Raw genomic sequence first — 20,386 nt, 5'->3', positions numbered from 1 at the left:
CGCCCTGTCTATTTGACAGTGTGGGAAAAACCTCAACCCGAAAAAAGAAAAAAAGAGTAAATTTTGGATCGGCGGAACCATATTTGTATTGACCATGTATAAATTTTTCATGAGTAAGATCAAATCGCAAATTTGTTTAGCAAAATTGATATGTAAGATGATTATTTTTTTGTGTCAAAAAATAAAATATTTCAATACCACCGATTATATTTTAAATAAAATACCACGTACTCGAGCAATATGCATGGATAACGTACATACATAAAACCTAACTATATATATATATATATATATATATATATATATATATATATAACACAAAAGTAAAACATTATGAGTACATCAAATACCAGCTAGCTTTAACTTCTCAAACAATATATTGTAAATGGAAGGGTTTTCATACAACAATTCACAAATAATTAATATAAGTTAGAAATTTATTTTTTTAAAAAAAATTTGATGGGACAACGTAGCTCCGGCCTGCCTAGCTCGCCTCAACTCGCAACCCAAGCGGGCTAATCTATTTTGATCTGTCTCTACATGAGTTGTTTAATCATAACCCAACCCTATTATATTGTATAAGGGGATGGGCTAACTCGACGAGCTTGACTTATATATATTGAAGGCTTTACATCAAAACATGGCCACAAATAAAGCCTATGGCATGCGACATCCTATATATCCATTGCATTCAATCGTGTTGGTGATTATAATGTCCTTGTACATTTGGTTTCGAATACTAATTCCCAGGTTAAATCTACACGTACCACAGCGTGTCAAGAAATATATAGTTAGTGTTTGAGATAGCTTTTAAAAAGCAATTCTCAGCTTTTTTTTCACAAAATCTTGAAAATTTGTGAAATTTTATGAAAGAAAAGTTGAAAAATGATTCTTAAAAGCTTTCACAAACACTACCATAGTATCATTGGATTGCATTCCATGACTTTTGAGTTCTTGAGGAAAGTAGTGTTAATTTCACAAGTAATTCCAAGCCACTCTCTTTTTCTTTTTTCACAATTTCAAGGAAATATGTACTAAGAATATAGTAAAGAAATGTAAGTCAGTTCGAAACGCAGCATTAGTCGAATATAAGTTTGAAGAAAAACTAACTAAACATGGATTAATTTACTTGTGTAACTGATTAAAGACAAAGAACAGATAAAAGAGCTACCACTGAACATGCAAGAGAAGGGGGAGTTAATTCACTTTAGTTTCCAATGACAAACAAAAGATTCAGTACGATATAACAGGTAATAGATACAAGAATTTGCCATCACTGCACACAATTGCCATAAAAAACTCCTTCACTGATCTTCTCTTCCCATCTCATCATGTCTAAACCTACATCAAAAACCACAAGTTACCAATGAGTATTCATTTCTTGCACAGATCAAGGTACAAAACAGAGACATCCACGAGTAAGTAATGAGTTTTCGGCACCTGAGAATGAGGATTTAGACATTTGGATCAATGAGTTCCCCATTCAAGAACTCTCTGTAGGCTGCAACAGGCCAGATGAAGCCTCTCCAGATGAGGGAGTTAGCCAATGGGACGTCGATGATGATCTCCTTCATGGTCGGCTTTTTATCGTCCCTTATGGCGATCAGATAGCTCCTACCGACCCACCCGATCCATCCCGCAATGTACAAGAACAAGATCCCTGGAGTGATGAATTCACCCCAGTGTCTCTGATCCCCGCTGACGATCAAGTGTGGTAAGCCATCCGATCCACACAACAGCCCTTGCTTACCGTAATTATCGAACCTATGGGGATGATCATAAGCAGCAAAAGATGCATTCTTTTAGAACCAATGCCTAATGATTCTAAAAAATCAAAATAATCCTAGTACTGAATAAGAAAAAAAAAGGGAAGGGAGATAACAATATCTTCACCTTCTCTTGGTTTTCTCGATGGTGGCATTAATGGCAAGAGCAGGAGCACTGTCAGGTGCATATAGCTTGAGGGAAGACTCGAGTTTCTTGATCTCCAGCTTCTCACGCTTGGCGAATTGCTTGGACTCCTTGCATGGGGTGAGGCCAGAGATGTCGGCAGACGCCGGAAGCACGGGGGCCGAGAGAATGATGGATGAAATCGCGAGTGCGGCGGAGAAAGCCTTGAGCTGAGAACCAGAGGAGGAAGATGATTCCTCTGTGTGGGGAGCACCTGCCTGGCAAACTATGGCGGCGGGCCTTGTTCTTGTGGAGGCCAGAGAACCCAATCTGGGGGTGGAAAGATTAGCGGGGATGGTGAGCGACATTGTAATCTGGTTTCAGATTGAGATTCTCAGAGGGATTTTGTCCAGGAGAGAAGATGATATATTGTAGATTTTTGTGGAGAAAGGATTGGTGGATGTGAGAGAGGATAAGATTGGATTGAGGCTGAGTTGGATGTAATTGATTGGGTGTCGCGGGGCTTAATTTATCCTGGAATTCAGCAGCATTCGTGTTGCCTCCACAAGTTACACTAGATAAATCTTATTATATATACAAATCGAATATTCTGAATTTAAATTATTTTATTTTTATGAACTAAACAATTTAATTAAGGTTAAAACAATCATAAGACACTGTTTGGTTCGTGTGATAGGATAAATAAGATAGATAAATAATAAAATATAATAAAAAATAAATAAAAATGATAGTTAATAAAGCAATTGATTTGATTGACAGATTATAGTTGATTTGATTTGACTCATTAAATTATATATAAAAATGATAAATTATTATTTTGTCTTTTTAAAAATAAATAAAATATGAATAATATTATTTATAGGGGTAATATAGTAATTTAAATTTAATGATTTGATTGATATAAGATAAATGATTAATGATTTGATTGATGCAAAATAAATAATTAATATATGAATAAATAATATGATGAGAAGAACGAGTGATATGATAAGATAAGTTATACATAAATTATTTATACTCGAGCCAAACAATGCCTAAATGTGCATCCAACAATGAACATTAATCAATTTATGTCAAGGTAAATCTATTTTTTAATGCATGTCACCCTTTAATACACCTTTAAGATATTAATCTAAAGATACCATGAAATTTCCCACAAACTCCTCGTAGTTTAATGCACAGTTTTAGAATTCGGGCCAAAAATATAGTAAGAAAGAAAAAAATATGGTTGATATTATATATTTTTTTCCCTCCAAATGGCCACACTAGCGTGATTTTGATTTTATTGAGTATTAATGAGAATAGATCTATACTCTCTGTATTATTTTTTTTTTTAAAAAAAGTTAGAGATATCTCTGTAGTACTTTATTATTGTGTAGATATATCTATTCCAACTCATTTTGGCATATAAAACATAAAAAAAATTAATTTTCAATTCCCACTAACTTATTATTTTTATCAGGAAAAAAATCAATTTGAGCAACATCTGATAAAGGGGAAAAAAAATACTACAATATAAATGATACTTTATATTTAACATAAAATTTCTCATTATATTAAAATTTAGTGCATGCAAATATATGTACTAATGACATTTTATATCAAGGAACTACTTGTTTTTTTAAAGAAAAACTCACAATTTTATTAAGATGAATTATTCATTACAAGTTTAACCAAACAAGAAGAAAATTCACCATTTACTCAAATAAAATATAACTCGAAAGAAGAAAAAACAAATTGAGCAATATTATGTGCTACTCTATTAGCTTCTCTGCCGATATGACCAAGCTTAGAGACCACTCGCATCTTCAACATTGATTATATTTCCTCTGCACATATACCAACATATCCAAGATGTTTCTCATTGGTAGTGACTGTTTGCACTGCCAAAAAAAAATTTGTTTTAATCTGCACATTTCTGAAGTTCTTTTCATAAAGAAGATTAACCCCTTCCCTGATTGCCAGTAGTTCACCATAGACAACGGAAAGAGGCCGAGTGATTTGCTTACCCAAGGCCAACAGTAGACGACCTTGGCTATCCCGCACAACACCCCCAATGCTATATTGATTCAAAGCAGGGTTGATTGCTGCATCTGTATTAAGCTTTACTGCATTTAAACTTGGCGCCACCCAGTTCCTCACCGTACGATCCCTCTCCGACACCAAGCTTATTCTACCGATATCTTTAGCTTTACGAAAGACAAAGAGAAGAGCCGAACTCCATCTCATATCAATTATAATTGGACCCTTCCTGTCACCATGCAGATAATTTTGTTTAGACTTTCAGACAACCCAAACATGCATTGCAAAACTCTCAAATTCCTCCTTTCTCAATTTCTCCTCCATCCACCAACAAAAATCCAACGTTCCAGCCCATTGACCTCCACGAATCGAGGCTGCATATTGAGTGGGCTTCCAGAGATGCTTAATAGCACTACAGTAGAATAAATCATGGCATGTTGAGTCATAAGAAAATCTACATAGATCACAACCTTCACTAATCGGTACATGATGTCGCATCCTTCCTAGAGATTAATTTGAAAATGTTAGGAATTATTTGAGGAGTCTGTACAACGTCATCTCATCAATAAGCCCCAGGGAACACAACCAATAGAAGTGCACGAGGAAGCATTCTGGTAATAATTTTTTTGTTATAGTTTCATAATTATTGTTAAAACTATTACATATTGTTTGATGTTAATTTTATTTTTATATAGTGATGTATTTGAACCTGAACATTCTGGTCGAGTTCGATGTATGGGAGCCGAGGCATTGCCTAGTCAAGTATTTCCTGAGCGTTGTAAGTGTATGCCCATTTATATTTTGTAACACTCCAAAATTAGCCTAAACGAGATTTTATAAGATTAAAATTGATAATCGGAGATTAAGAAATTCGAGGATTTAATTGTTATTCGCTGAGGGACTGAATCGTAATTTTTGAGATTTCGGGGACCAAAGTGCAAAAATGAGATTTATTATATAACACTTGGCCCTTACCTTTTTGACTAGTCTTCCTCCTTCTTCCCTAAGCCGTTCCCTCCATTGAAGAGCACCCAACGTTTCTTCAAGCTTTTTGATTTCAGTTTTCGCTCGATCCGTCCGTTAGAAATTAAATCGGAAGGCATTTTTGCGATCACGGCATCGAATGCTCCGTTGTACGGTAATTTTTTCTTCGATCGGTTTTATGTCAATTTTTGGACGGCGTTAGAATTTGATGAAATTCGGATATAACGTTCTTGAGATAAGATAGATCGTATATTTGCAGTCGGATCAAAAAAAGAACGTCATTCGGAATTGTTATGAATTTTTAGGCATAATTCGAGATTTTGGGTTTTTTATATTTGTTGGAATTGGATTGAATTGGATGAATTATTGTTGTTATGAGTTGTTAGAATTGTTAGATTGAGGTTTGCATATACGGTTAGTTGAATTTATAGCCGTTATGCCGCCGATTTTAGATTTCCGGATTATAGGAGTTGGAATTAAGTTTTTGAATGGTTTTGAATTGATTGGTTGATATTGTATTGTTTTGTATCTCCATACAGATTTATTTGAAGATCGTGGAGTTCAGAATTAGCATATTCGAACCGTTGAAGAATTGATCAAGAAACGATAACGAGTTTACTTTAATCGTCGAATTACGATTGAATGGATTCTGATTTGAATTCTTGTTCTTATAGCTTGTCCAGTTCGCAACTACGTCGAATCAAGAAGAGGTAAAAGACGACTTAGAATTGATTAAGGGTACTTGAGTTTCGATCGATTCTCGAGTTCCTAAAACCACATACTTCTATGTTTAATTGTTGTTGATTAAGAATGTGATTACATTCGTTCATATGCATCCACATATATACATTATGTAGTCGGATACGAACTACGAGGAGTTGGGATAATTATATCAAGATCGGATATGAATCTTGATGTTGAGATTGGATACGAACCTTGATAATAAAAGAAACTCATGAGACATTCATTGCATCTACACTATATCGGGAATTGATATAGAAACTTTATTACATGTTGAATTGGATATATGATCTTGAATTGCTTGTCTCGTTGTTATATATATCATGATTTGATATTACTTGATATTGCATGTTTTGTTTTTTTTACTGGAAATTGTATTCTCACCGGAGTTATCCGGCTGTTGTCTTGTTTTGTATGTGTACTTGGCAACAGGTATGACAGGTTTGAGTCAGAGGTAGCATGACTAGACTGGGATTGTGACGATAGAAGAGAGGGCTTGGTTTACATGTTGAACTTTGTATTCGAACTCCTTTGGGGTTGTATTTTGAATGGTAGAACTTAGAATTGATGCATGTTCTACTAGATCGATTATTGTACAACTTAAAACTATCATGTATTGAATTTATGCATGGTGTAGGTTGAGATTGAGTATTTGAGTTGATTTTGGATTGCATGAACTGTTGTCTGTTCTTTTATTTTTTCAAAAAAATCACAGGGCACGGACCCCGTGTGTAGGTCCGGGTGAGGGTCCGTGTTCCCTCGCACTTTGTCATGCACAGACCACGGACATGCATCCGTGCATGGGTCCGTGTGCTTTCGTTCCAAGGCAGTAACATGTGACGCCCGGGGCTGATGAGGCAGGGAGTGATCGCCGGTGCCAAGAGGTTGCACGGACAATGAGCGGCTCTTGGTAGGCTTCTAGGCGGAGGGAGACATGAATGAACCGATCCCGTGCCGGAATGAGAGGGGATTCTGAGACTGTGTAGGTATGGGACTACATAGTTGAGGAGGGCTTAAAAGATTTCATATGTACTGCTCATATCAAGAAGGTGCATCTTCTTTTCGGAAGCTCATCACATAAGAACTCCAAAGTTAAGCGTGCTTGACTTGGGGCAATTATAGGATGGGTGACCCCCTGGGAAGTTACTCAGGGTGCGTGTGAGTGAGGACATAAGCACGCTGAAAAGACCCGTCTTGATACAGTGGGTCGTTACAAATGGTATCAAAGCCGACCTCTCTTAGTACGGTATGGTTCGGGGACGAACCAAGCGGAAGCTGGTGGGCATGTGACGCCCGGGGCTGATGAGGCAGGGAGTGATCGCCGGTGCCAAGAGGTTGCACGGACAATGAGCGGCTCTTGGTAGGCTTCTAGGCGGAGGGAGACATGAATGAACCGATCCCGTGCCGGAATGAGAGGGGATTCTGAGACTGTGTAGGTATGGGACTACATAGTTGAGGAGGGCTTAAAAGATTTCATATGTACTGCTCATATCAAGAAGGTGCATCTTCTTTTCGGAAGCTCATCACATAAGAACTCCAAAGTTAAGCGTGCTTGACTTGGGGCAATTATAGGATGGGTGACCCCCTGGGAAGTTACTCAGGGTGCGTGTGAGTGAGGACATAAGCACGCTGAAAAGACCCGTCTTGATACAGTGGGTCGTTACACAGTAACTTGAAGAATTTGAAATGTTGGGCACGGACCCGGGCATGGAGGGTGCATGGAGTCCGTGCATTTATTCAGAGAGTTGGGTTTTGTGCATTTTGAGTGCACAGACCTGTGCACGGAGGTGTGCACGGGGTCCGTGTATTTTGTGGCCTCCGAACCCTTGACTACACAATAATGCACGGACCCGGGCACGGAAGGTGCACGGGGTCCGTGCATGCCTATTGAAAAAAAAAAATTAAATTCTTGACCTTTTGGTCCGGACTCTCTGTTGATTTTTGAATGATTATCCTTGATTATATGATTATAATCCGAGTCCTCACATATTCAAACCTCTCATTCTACTCCAGATATATCAGACAAATTTAAGGAAATGGAAGAGAAAATGAGAGATATGGAAGCTCGCCAAAATCAAAGGGAGGCAGAAATAGAGGCACGAATGATGAGACAGATGCAAGAACAACATATGCAACATTTAACACGCGCATCATGCAAACTATGACATCTGAAACTGCTGGAGGATCTCATGAACCCGAGTCACTACCAAGGCAAGTATAAATTCTTTATCCCAAGAAATAAGTTATAATTATTTGTGTAAATTAATGATTTTAAAATTATATTTATTTTTTAGATGGCAGCTGTGATGGAGGATATTATGAATTAGCACAGAAATACTCTTTCAACCACAAATGGAAGTATGCGCAAATCTTCACCACGGGAATAACATAATTTCTAGTTAGAATGTTAATGACAAGTACTTTGGTTTTTATTATCATTTTCGTATGTTTTATGGAGACTTATTTGTTGATGGAGTTATTTTATTCTGTGGATTGATGTGTGGTTTTGCTTGGTATAAAAGTTTATTTGTTTTTATTATATATTATTCTTGAATTGCGGTTGGGAATGCACCACTGTAGTATGCAATATTTAGCAGCAAACCGTGGTAAAAAGAGTGTATAGATATACAAAATCTATAGCAACGATTCATCTAACAATTAGAAAAAAAACTATAACCATTACTAATTTTTGGTTAAATCAATCTTGAAAACCGCTTTTAGAACACATGATTATCGGATAAAGATATAAGGGCGGTTCAAAACCGCTATAGAATCAAGCATTACAAATGGTTAATAGCCGATGTTAAATCTTAGGTTACGCACAAATACCAATGAATCTGAAGTATTTGTGAACCGCTTCTATATCAATGTATATAAGCGGTTATTCTCCGATGCTATTGACGCATTCGCCGCGGTTTACAACCGCACCGATAGGACCTATAGCAGCGGTTATACCACCGCTGCAGGAGTATCTATAGAAGCGGTTGTAGCACCGCAGCGGGAGTATCTATCGAAGCGGTAATACCACCGACGCTAAATCAATGAATTAAAAAACGAGTATTGATCGTTGCTAATAGTAGAGAATGTGACTGAAACCAAAACTGTAGCTACGTTTCATAACCGCTCTAACAGATGCCTATAGATGCGGTTCAGCAGCCGCCTTAATTGAATACCAATCAAAAAGGTTATATGAGTTGTACCACCGGGAGCGACTTCCGCTTCTAAAACCTTTAGCTGCGCCAACAAGCGAGACGGGAATTGAACCAGAGGTAATAATTTAGAAGCGGTGGCAAACCGCATCTAAAGCTTATAAATAACCGGTGCGAAATCCGTTTGTTTTGTAGTGATCACACTCAAACGATCAATTAGTCTTCATCGGTTATATGATAATAAAATCTTACAGACACGATCTATCATGTTGAAATGAAAAAATTATTTCCATTGATTAGAAGAGAAATTTACGCGTGGTATTTTGATAGTTATAACCACGTCTCATACTTTTTTACTTTTTTATGAGATGATAAACACTTATATAAGATATATGTTGTTAAAATATGATTGTGTTTGTATTTTTTTTTTGACGGGATGTTTCATCCTGTAAAAGAGTAATCAACATGCATATTTAAATTACTATAAATATAAATAAATAAATGTTATAAGTACAACCAATATATCGTATAACAATGATATCTACAATAATTATGTCGTGAAATTATGATATTATATCGTGTGATTTTGCATTTAATATATCATTAGATTTGATAAATTTAATTTTTGTATTGAATTTTGTATGATATAAACATTATTGTATAAATTTCGTTGTACATGTAACATTACTCTTATCTTAATTATTACCACATATTATAGTTTTTGCTAAATGACTAGCATACATAATTAACATTTTGAACATGTATAATTTATAAATAAATCATCTCACATCATATATATATATATATATAGTTTTTTTATGGTGCCCAACACTATATGCCCATTTCATGTCCACCATATACAAGTCAACTTATCTATTGTACCGGTCAACTCATCTATTGTACATGGTGGGCATGAAGTGGGCATATAGTGTTGGGCACCATAAAAAAAATCTATATATATATATATATATATGCATATGCCTAATTAAATAATTAAAGAATTTTTATTTAAAAGCAAAGCAAATCGTATAAAGTTAAAAGTAGTTCGAATTCTTTATAAGAATGTAACAAAATATGGTCATGTTATATCGATACTTTATAATAATTTTGTAAAATTGGACTTTTTATAAACCTAATTTTGTAAGAACCTAATATGGTAATGTTATATCGATACAATAAGAAAGTATTATAATAGATATTAAATTTTAACAAAATTTATTGGATAGTTTATAAAATTATTGGAGAACTAAAAAAAAATGTTTCGTCAAGATATCTCTTAATTAATTTTTTAAAAAATAAAAACTCTCTAAAAATAGTAATTATAATTTATACCGAGATATGCAAAAAAAGAAAATAGATTATGTTAAAAAATAATAATAATAAATAAATATTTTTATGAAAAACAGAATTCTGGGAGACTAACTCCCGTCGCGGTTAACAAAACCCCAGATTGGAAGCGAGATTGGGCGAAGCAAAATATGGAAGCAGGGTTTAAGACTCTTGAACTGAGGTAAAACAATTGGCAGAAGAATGATAATTGGAATTTAATTGTATAAATGCTCAAGAGGATTTTGATCTCATTTGCGTCAATCCTCTTGAAAGATTCGCCTTCCTGTAAACATTGTTTCCACACAACCATTAGTCACCTACCAAGCGAGATCCTTTATTTTCCCTTCACTGAGGACGTTTTGGCATCCCATCTCGCACCACTTTTACGAGTAAAAGACCCTTCTTTATCTCCTTCCGTTGTTCAACAAGTGCTGCAAATCCACGCCCAGATTACTGTCAATGGATTTCAAAACATGGGTATTTTGGGTGCAAGAATCTTGGGTATGTACATTCTGTGTAACAGATATTTTGATGCCAAGAAATTGTTTTTTCAGCTTCAGTTGCGCTACGCTGCCCCTTGGAATTGGATGATAAGAGGATTTATGGCGATGGGTTATTTCGATCTTGCAGTTTTGTTTTACTTCAAGATGCTCGCTTTTGGCACTCTTCCAGATAAATATACTTTTCCTTTCGTGATAAAAGCTTGTGGTGGCTTGCACGCTGTTGATTTACTGAAATATATTCATGCGATGATTCGAGATCTGGGTTTTGAATTGGATGTGTATGTGGGCAGTGCTTTGGTCAAATTCTATTCGGAGAATGATGCTTTAGGCCTTGCACGTGGATTGTTTGATAAATTGCCAGTAAAGGATGTTGTTTTGTGGAATATGATGCTTAATGGTTATTTAAAGTACGATGAGTTGATGCACAATGTAATTGGGTTGTTTGAGGACATGAGGAAAAGTGAAGTGAAGCCCGATTCTGTAACTTACGCATGTGTTCTTAGCATGTGTGGTTCTAAATCGATGGAGCAGTCTGGTGCGCAGCTTCACAGCTTAGTCATCAGGTGTGGCTTGGAGATGGAAGCTCCGGTGGCCAACTCTCTAGTCTCAATGTACGCAAAATCCCGTTGCTTGTCTGAGGCTAGAAAACTGTTCGATTCTGTCATGCAACACGATCTTGTCACTTGGAATGGGATGATTGGTGGGTATGTTCAAAATGGATTTATGAATGATGCATTGGTTTTGTTTCGGCAAATGGCTTCATCTGTTGTGAAACCAGACTCAAGAACTTTTGCAACCCTGCTCCCTTCAGTCTCTGAATCAGGTTGCCTCAAACTAGGAAAGGAAATGCACTGTTATATTATAAGATATGGGTTGTTATTGGATTTGTTTCTGAAGAACGCTCTGATTGATATGTATTTCAAGTGCAAGGATGTTGATAACGCCTGCAAGGTCTTTGACCAAAGCTCTGCAGTGGATATAGTCATATACTCTGCCATGATCTCGGGATTCGTGCTCAATGGGATGAGCATTGATGCCTTGGAAGTTTTTCGATGGTTGCTTTGTAAGAAACTCAAGCCCAATGCCATAACTTTAGCAAGTGTTCTTCCTGCTTGTGCAGGTTTGGCCAGCCTGAAATTGGGTAAAGAATTGCATGGTAACATCATAAGAAAAGGGCTCGAGGGTAGGTGCTACGTTGGAAGTGCGATAACAGACATGTATGCAAAATGTGGAAGGGTAGATCTTGGCCATCTTGTTTTCACTAGGATGAGCGAACGTGACTCCATTTGTTGGAACTCGATCATTACTAGCTGTAGCCAGAACGGTAAACCTGAAGTGGCCATTGATCTTTTCAGACGCATGGGGATGGAAGGAGCTGAGTATGACCCTGTAAGCATATCAGCTGCTCTGTCTGCCTGTTCAAATTTGTCTGCTCTGCATTATGGAAAACAGATACATAGCTTTATGATCCGAAGTCCACTCAATTCTGATTTATTTGCTGATAGCGCATTAGTAGACATGTACGCTAAATGTGGCAATTTGGATCTAGCACAACATGTTTTCGACACCATGGAGTCCAAAAGTGAAGTATCTTGGAATAGCATTATCGCTGCATATGGCAACCATGGCCATCTTAAGCAATGCCTAGCCTTATTTCATAGAATGGAGGATCAGGGATTTCAACCGGACCATGTCACTTTTCTTGCCATTTTATCGGCTTTTAGCCATTCGGGGGATGTTGAGGAAGGAAAACGTTACTTCCATATCATGACCCAAGATTATGAAGTTTCACCAAGGATTGAACACTATGCGTGCTTAATCGATATGTTTGGTCGTTATGGTCGTTTAGAAGAAGCACTTCAAGTGATCAAGGGCATGCCATTTATTCCTGATGCGGGCATATGGGGCACATTATTGGGTGCTTGCCGAGTTCATGGAAACCTTGAGCTAGCCGAAATGGCTTCCGATACTCTATTTACTTTGGAACCACAAAATTCTGGTTACTATATGCTGTTATCAAACCTGCATGCTGATTCTGGAAAATGGGAGCGGGTTCATCAAATTCGACATATCATGAAAGAACGAGGAGTGATCAAACTACCTGGTTACAGTTGGATTGAAGTCAATAAGTCCTCCCATATGTTTGCTGCCGCTGATAAATCTCACCCTCAAGCTTGTGAAATCTATCTGTTGTTGAAAAATTTGCTTATTGAGCTCCAGAATGAAGGATATGTTCCTCTTCTTCTCTGTCTTCCAGAATGAAGGAAAATTTTCATTTAAATATTCCTCAACGTTCATTTCTATAATCTATTTTGTGGTCACGGGGCATATCATCAAAATTTTCAGCAAGAATATCAAAGATTCCAGAGATGGCTCAAATGTCATCTATTGGCATCTCTTGTTTTTTTGCATTCATTTCTTTATTGAAGAGCACAATTATCTTGATGTTGTCTTGTTCTATTGAAATTATGGGTTGTTTTTTGTCATGAAACATATTGAGAAAATGTCATAATTTTCTTTAGAAGGTGATCCCAAAGACAAGTCGCTTTTGCAAGTCATCTTTTGGTAAAGGTAGTGTGGTCTATCTGTCAGCGTTTAAGGTGGAGGACAAATTTGACGGTTCACAACGTACGTCTATGTAGTGCAGCAAGTGGTAATTATGGAGTCAGTATATTGATTATTCACACTGTTTGGGACTTGAGATATATATTATATTATATTATATTATATTATAATTATAAATAAATAAATATATAGCGGTGGTTGAGAATAACATTTCCTGTGGGTCCCTCTCTAAATGCACACATAAAAATTCAGTATTATTTGAAAAATAGTCCCGCGATGAGTTGTCGAGGGTATTTATTTTTGAGACGAATTCATAAGAAAAAAATAATATTTTTTTACGAAAAAGATTGTAATTGTATAAGATATTTATCTTATTAAATTGACACATGAGCCAGAATTGTTGTATGAATTATTTGGACTTGGCTCCATTGATTATCACGTCATTATTATACACCGGAAATTCCTTGGCCATTTTCCACAATCTGCCAAATCAACTCATTCCCCCCTTTTCAAGGACCACTTCATTTGGAAAAATAGAAATCTATATACCGGTAAGTTAGATTTTACCTATACAGGCACTGCATTGAGATAGATCTAACAGTTCAAATTTATCAATAAATGTGGGATCAATTATTTAATGGACCCCAGGTATATTGATAAATGAGGACTCTTAAATCTATCATGGGGTAATGCATGTATAGGTAGGTTGAAATGAACCCTATATACATATATATATATATATATATACACACAATTTTTTTATTCTGCCCACTCACTGTGTCCACCTAATGTGCCTACCATGAAGTGACACTCAATTATTGAATGTGATGAATTGTGCGTCCAATAGTTGAGTGACACCTCATGGTGAGCACATTATGTGGGCACGATGGATAGGCAGAATAGCAAAACTCTATAAATATAATAGAAATATATATATTACTTTTGTTACTATTTAATAGCGTGTAAGGATGTTGTAATATAATAACTGTTACCCTCCATTCAATAAGTAATTTTTTAAAAAAAAAAAATCAAATGTGGTAATTTCATTTGATTTTCTAAATTTGTAATTTAATAATATATACATTAACAAACAAACACACACACATATATATTATCTATTATCTATTTCTATTATTATTATAAATATATGAGTTCCAATTGTGAATTTTCAAATTTGCCCTTATTTATCTTACATAATATTAATTAAATATTTTTGTCATTTCCAATGTATTTTTTGGTTTTTCCTTTTATTTTCTAGATTACTCTAGAGTAATTAATTTTTTTTATTAATTGTTAACATTTAATTCATGTCTTCAATTAAAAAAAGTTATTAATTAAAATTTATCTTAAATTTTGTGTCTATTTAATTATTCAAAATAAATTAATTGTTAAATTTAATTCATTTCCTAAACTAAAAAAATTATTATATTAATTAAAATATGTCTTAATTTATTTGTTATAATATATATCTATAAAAGTGACACTTTAGTTATTATCACTTTTCACTTTTCATTTCTAAATTAGTTCCAATTGTCAATTTTATAATTTTCCTTCTTATTTTACATAATTAATTAGTAATTAATTAATTAATAATAATAATAATCTATTACTATTATAAATATATGATTTCCAATTGTGAATTTTCTAATTTGCCCTTCTTTATCTTACAAAATATTAATTAAATATTTTTGTCATTTTCAATGTATTTTTTGGTTTTCCCTTTCATTTTCTAGATTAGTCTAGAGTAATTAATTTTTTTTATTAATTGTTAACATTTAATTCATGTCTTCAATTAAAAAAAGTTATTAATTAAAATTTATCTTAAATTTTGTGTCTATTTAATTATACGAAGTAAATTAATTGTTAAATTTAATTCATTTCTTAAAATAAAAAATTATTATATTAATTGAAATATGTTTTAATTTATTTGTTATAATATATATCTATAAAAGTGACACTTTAGTTATTATCACTTTTTACTTTTTATTTCTAGATTAGTTCCAATTGTCAATTTTATAATTTTTTCTTCTTATTTTACATACTATTAATTAAAAAAAATAGATGTAGTTTAAAGAAGTGAAACATATAAAATATGATTATAATTAAGTTTTAAGTTGATATTTGTATTACAGTATAATAATTGGCTAATAGAATCAATTAATACTAATAAAATAAAATAATTATACAAGTAGTTAATAATATTAAGTTAATATGGATAAATTGTTGAAAGAGAATGACATATGATATTCAATATGATAACTAGATTATATAATTGAGACAATCTCACATGGGCATAGGTGAGTTGGTAAGGTCTGAGGAGACGTGAGAAGAGATTCTCCAGCGTTGCGGGTTCGATCCTCGTGTGGAACATATTTCCTACTGAAATATTGTGGGGGTATGCATTGGGGGTTGATGTTGCTCCCTCCTTCAGGTCTCTCCCGATCGTGCACATCTCTCGATTTAACCTCCGCATAAGCCAATGAGCCTCTGACTCATGTGGAATGAGGTCCCCTTCGTGGTCAACTTTTTATATATATTATTGAGACAGATAAAAAATAAATTTATTTTAAATAAGTGAGACAAAGAGATCGAGTATGATTATGACTAAATTTCATGTGGATATTTGTATTACAATATAATACTTGGCTAATAGAATTAATTAATGTTAATACTTATGAAATCGTAAAATATTGCGTGACAAAACTTAAAAAATCACACTAATTTCAAATCGATTTTAAGTTAGACAAGTTATTCTTATATCTAAGTTACTTGAATGATTTATTATAAAAGTTTTTAAATTGTTTAAAATATGATTGTTCATCCTTTAAAAAAATATTTCTCTTCTCATTTTTTAGTCTACTCAAATTTTTATTGCAAATAATATATTTAACATACTATTCTTAAAAATTATAAATTAATTATCACACTCATATATAAATGTTTTTTATGGCATGTACAACAACATCTACTTTAAATGTATATAAAATTTAAAACAACTCAATTGGATTATTATTGAAGAAAATTAAGAATAAAAGCATATATTCAAGTCAAAAATTGAGATAGAACATTGTTGAATTGTCAAATATCACGTCAACAATTGAACTAACAATAGTCGAAAATTAAATGTTAGTGCACCAAAACCAAATTTGACAAATCAATGGACTAAAACTCAAATTTAGATAAGTTAATGAATCAAAAAATAACTTATCTGAAAAAGATTACTGTAGCAAGTTAATTTACAACAATTGTCTTATGATTAACATGGTTTCTCAGAGAAAAAATAATGCGTGATTTTTATTTACTTTATCAATGGAATATCAACTTTCATATCTAAATAAAAGCTTTTAAATGAAGAAAAAATAGTTTTTTTTGTTCACTAACTTATTTAACATTATGATTTGGTCTACTGAGTTTACAAAATTTATTTTTGATACGCTAAATTTTAATTCGGCTATTTTAGGTCTAATTGGGTTAGAGGCCCATTGGGAAATACTGACTTATAATAAAAAAATACTGACATGACGTAAAAATGCTGAAGTGAGATCGAACATTGTTGAATTATCAAATATCAAGTCATCAATTGGACAAACAATAATTAAAAATTAAATGTGAGTGCACTATAACCAAATTTGACAACTAAATGGACTAAAACTCAAATTTGTACAAGTTAAATCAAAAAATCATTTTTCTGAAAGAAATTACTGTTTTTTTCCTTAAAAATCAATATAAGTAAAATTATCATTTAACATAAGTTGTTTAAGCTGGGATGAAATAATAGTCTCTAAGAGCAATCGAAACACGATGCTTGAGATTTTGTAATATTTAAGATATTTGAATCGTATTGTTACCATCAACTATAAATTTTGGTAAAGCGATACGTATTCGGTCATACAATTAATATCACAGTCAAGACCATAGTTTCGATTCACATTTATTGAAAGCACAATTGTTGATAAGGTGATAGTTTTAGTGCAATAATTGTCCACTTGGGTTGAACAACTAAAATATGTATTTGTTTGAACTGTGATACGATCTAAAAGATTTGTGTTACACAATTACCACCAACTATAATTTTTAGTAAAACACAAATCTCTTGATCCTACCGTTTGTAACAATATAAATATTTTATATTTTTCAATATATATATAACATATGTTATTGTTTTAAAGTTGTTAGCTTTAAAAAATAAAACTTAATGAATAAACATATAATATCACTAAAAAAACGTCTATCAGAAACCGACAAATATAACAAAAAAGAAAATTAAATAGGTCATATGATCACTTCAGTAGCTAATTAGATATTGAATCATAGTTACTGAAGTTTGAACTAGCACCCGTAAAAAATATAACACTTGATTTTAATAAAACTAAACATTCAAAATTTGATAACTCCGATCACAATCAAATAAAATTGTTATTACGTGCAACACACGTACATTTTGCTAGTATATATATATATATATATATATATATATATATGGAGTTTCTTTCAGCTGCCCATCTACCATGACTACTATCATGCCTACGAATGATATGACATTATTTTATTGAATATGATAAAGATGTGATAAATTATAGGTGCAATAGATTAATGATACATTATTGATGGGCATGATAGTGACATAATAGGTGTGCAGCTGAAAGAAACTTTATATATATATATATATATATTATATAACACTTAATATATGATTTTTTCAGCATTCTTAAAAAAAAAAAATTTCAGCATATTTCTCCTGCATGCAATCTTTTCTTTTCTCATCCCGAAGCTGTGACAAATTTCTAGAAAACCCAATTATATAAATAGTTTACTTCCCCAAGATGATTACACTTAGATATTCCATCCTAAAATGTCAACTTTTGTGTTTGCTAAACTATCTGCTGCTTGCAGATATAATTAATGTGAATACATGCGTGCTGCTACTTTAATTTTACTGGAGGCCTAAATGTTAATAATATACATAATTTGATTTGAAGTATGATATAAATAATATATAAATAATTAATATAATGTAATAAAAAATAAATAAAAAATGATAGTTAAAATTATATTGGATTTGATTGATAAATTATGGTTTATTTGATTTGATTGATTAAATTTTATATAAAAATGTTAAATTATTATTTTGTCTTTTTAACAATAAATAAAATAAAAATTATATTATTTATAAGGATAATATAGTAATTTGAATTCAATGATTTGATTGATGTAAAATAAATAATTAATAATTTGATTGATGTAAAATAAATACTTAATATATAGATAAATAATATTATAAAAAAAACGTGAAATAAAATGAGTTATACATATATTAGTAATACCTTGAACAGAGAACGGTGCCTTAATTTAGCTCAAACTCAACAAGGCCGATATTCTTCCAAGCAAAACATGTTCAAACAATTCAACTCAGTTCATATCTACAAGGGGAAAAAATTAAAGCAAGGTCGATTGATCTTTATGACAAGATCAAAATGAAGAAAAAGGTTGAATTTCGATCAGAGAAAGTAAATCGTGGAACTTATAACAAAGTAGATGACATAATTTAAAAACTGCAGCAATGCCAGTACAGGCAGTACTAGCTAGCTCTAATTAATCTAATCAAAGATCCATTCTTGAACTGGTAATAACAATTGGGCACAAGCCAAAAGATGAGTTCATCATCATCATCATCACTTATTCAGGATCGAAACTATGGATGATATTACAGCAGCTAGCAGATTAATTAATTCTAGAAATAAAGTATCATGAGTAAAAACACCAGACCAGTAGATGCATATGCATATATATATATATATATATATATATATATAAAGATTGTTTAAAAACAGGCCGGCAAAGAAATCCTACTGCTGACAGAGTTCCTGCCGGCACCTGACGATCCCGCCGCCATGATCATTATGCCTCCTCCTCCGCCGCCATCTTCATCTTGTTCCTCTATCATATTCATCGGAGCTAATTCCGCTTGCTTCTGTGGCTTCTTACGCTTCTTTTTCTCGTAAGCAATCCCTCTCGCCTTCGCTTGACTGTCCCTCACCTCCCTCAGATACAGCCTCACCGCCCGCGCCCCGAAAGGGTTGGCCTCCGGGGTTCCGCCGTTCTCTTCGAAGGCGGCGCGTAAGCGGCCCACGAGCGCGTCGAGGCTTCCCCACGCCTGCTTAAGCGGACACGGGCACGGAGCCGGGGGGTGTGGGTGGCCGAAGAAGAGGCAGGCGGCGTTGTGAACCTTGGTTTTCCCGAACTGATCCAGGTACCTGAGGAATTCAAGAATGTGCGCGCCGCTGCAACGCGACAGCACCAGCGGCGGCTTGTGGTTCCTAAGGTACTGCCCGAAGGTGTTCCAGTCTCTCCGCTTCTGCGACTCGTAACGGCTCAGCGACGTTTTCTGGCCGCCGATGTTTTCTGACGGCGGGCTGTTAATTATAATGTCGCCGGAATTGAACTGGCCGGTTACAAGTGTTGCCGCCGACATTTTCCCCACTGCATGTCCTAGATGATATATATATAGTTATAATGTTAATAATTCTCTCACGAAAAATGAAATTCTCATGAGGTGAAAGACTTTGATTAATAATAATAATAAGAAGATGATATAGCTAAGTGACACAGGGGGAAGGGGTGTGGGGGTCCTGGGACTGCATGCAAAATTCGGACGAGACGTGATGACAGTTTGCACATCACTTCAACCTGTCCTTTCACGTATTTAATTTTAATATTTTTGGGGGAAAATTCCAATTGTGGTAGTACAAATCTTGCAGTGTAGGGTTATATCAGACTAATCAATCTACTTTTAAGCTGAATCAAGGGGGTGGAGTTTGTTTTCAGTCTTTTAATTTTGACCAATATAATATTCAATATCTTGCATGGGATCGCCACACTTTAGTGTATATATAAATTAAATTATAATATGCATATACAGCAGATATACTTGCACACATACTCAAATAAATAAAATATAAATATTTAATGCCTGATTTTGATCATTTTATGGACATCACACTTTGTTTACGTGAATATTTCGTTGATTGTATCGAATGTTTTTAATATATTCACGTGAAACTCTTGCAATATTTATAAAATATCCATGATAAAGGTCAGTATATCAATATATATATATATAATTGACGTCTTTCCCATCAATTCATATATGTAAAAAAAATGAAAACATGATTTCAATAGTGA

At 33.8% G+C, this 20,386-nt stretch overlaps 3 protein-coding genes across 4 annotated transcripts; 1 reads left to right on the top strand and 2 right to left on the bottom strand.

The window, feature by feature from the left end:
* Nucleotides 1–1,180: 1,180 nt before the first annotated feature.
* Nucleotides 1,181–2,308, bottom strand: LOC140891280 (photosystem I reaction center subunit III, chloroplastic). The gene is made up of 3 exons (XM_073299694.1): nt 1,894–2,308; nt 1,441–1,764; nt 1,181–1,341 (listed from the first exon to the last, which is right to left on the bottom strand). Exons 1-2 carry the CDS (start codon nt 2,256–2,258, stop codon nt 1,455–1,457), a joined length of 675 nt encoding a protein of 224 aa, XP_073155795.1. The 5' UTR covers nt 2,259–2,308; the 3' UTR covers nt 1,181–1,341; nt 1,441–1,454.
* A 7,940-nt stretch (nt 2,309–10,248) lies between these two features.
* On the top strand, nt 10,249–13,123 carry LOC140886437 (pentatricopeptide repeat-containing protein At4g21300-like). Of its 2 annotated transcripts, XM_073293012.1 has the most exons (2): nt 10,287–10,317; nt 10,691–13,123. In XM_073293012.1, exon 2 carries the CDS (start codon nt 10,724–10,726, stop codon nt 12,899–12,901), a length of 2,178 nt encoding a protein of 725 aa, XP_073149113.1. In that variant the 5' UTR covers nt 10,287–10,317; nt 10,691–10,723; the 3' UTR covers nt 12,902–13,123. The 2 variants fall into 2 exon arrangements, with proteins under 2 accessions (XP_073149112.1, XP_073149113.1); XM_073293011.1 differs by having other exon boundaries at nt 10,249–13,123.
* Nucleotides 13,124–18,741: 5,618 nt separating this feature from the next.
* LOC140886438 (protein G1-like1) lies at nt 18,742–19,789 on the bottom strand. The gene has a single exon (XM_073293014.1). The coding sequence runs from the start codon at nt 19,674–19,676 to the stop codon at nt 19,026–19,028; it is 651 nt and encodes a 216-aa protein (XP_073149115.1). The 5' UTR covers nt 19,677–19,789; the 3' UTR covers nt 18,742–19,025.
* Nucleotides 19,790–20,386: the final 597 nt, after the last annotated feature.

The sequence above is a fragment of the Henckelia pumila genome, chromosome 3 (genome assembly GCF_033568475.1).
Source record: "Henckelia pumila isolate YLH828 chromosome 3, ASM3356847v2, whole genome shotgun sequence".
In the NCBI taxonomy this organism is placed as follows: domain Eukaryota; kingdom Viridiplantae; phylum Streptophyta; class Magnoliopsida; order Lamiales; family Gesneriaceae; genus Henckelia; species Henckelia pumila.
The sequence above is the reverse complement of the archived record's forward strand: the minus strand, read 5'-3'. Positions and strand labels throughout refer to the sequence as shown.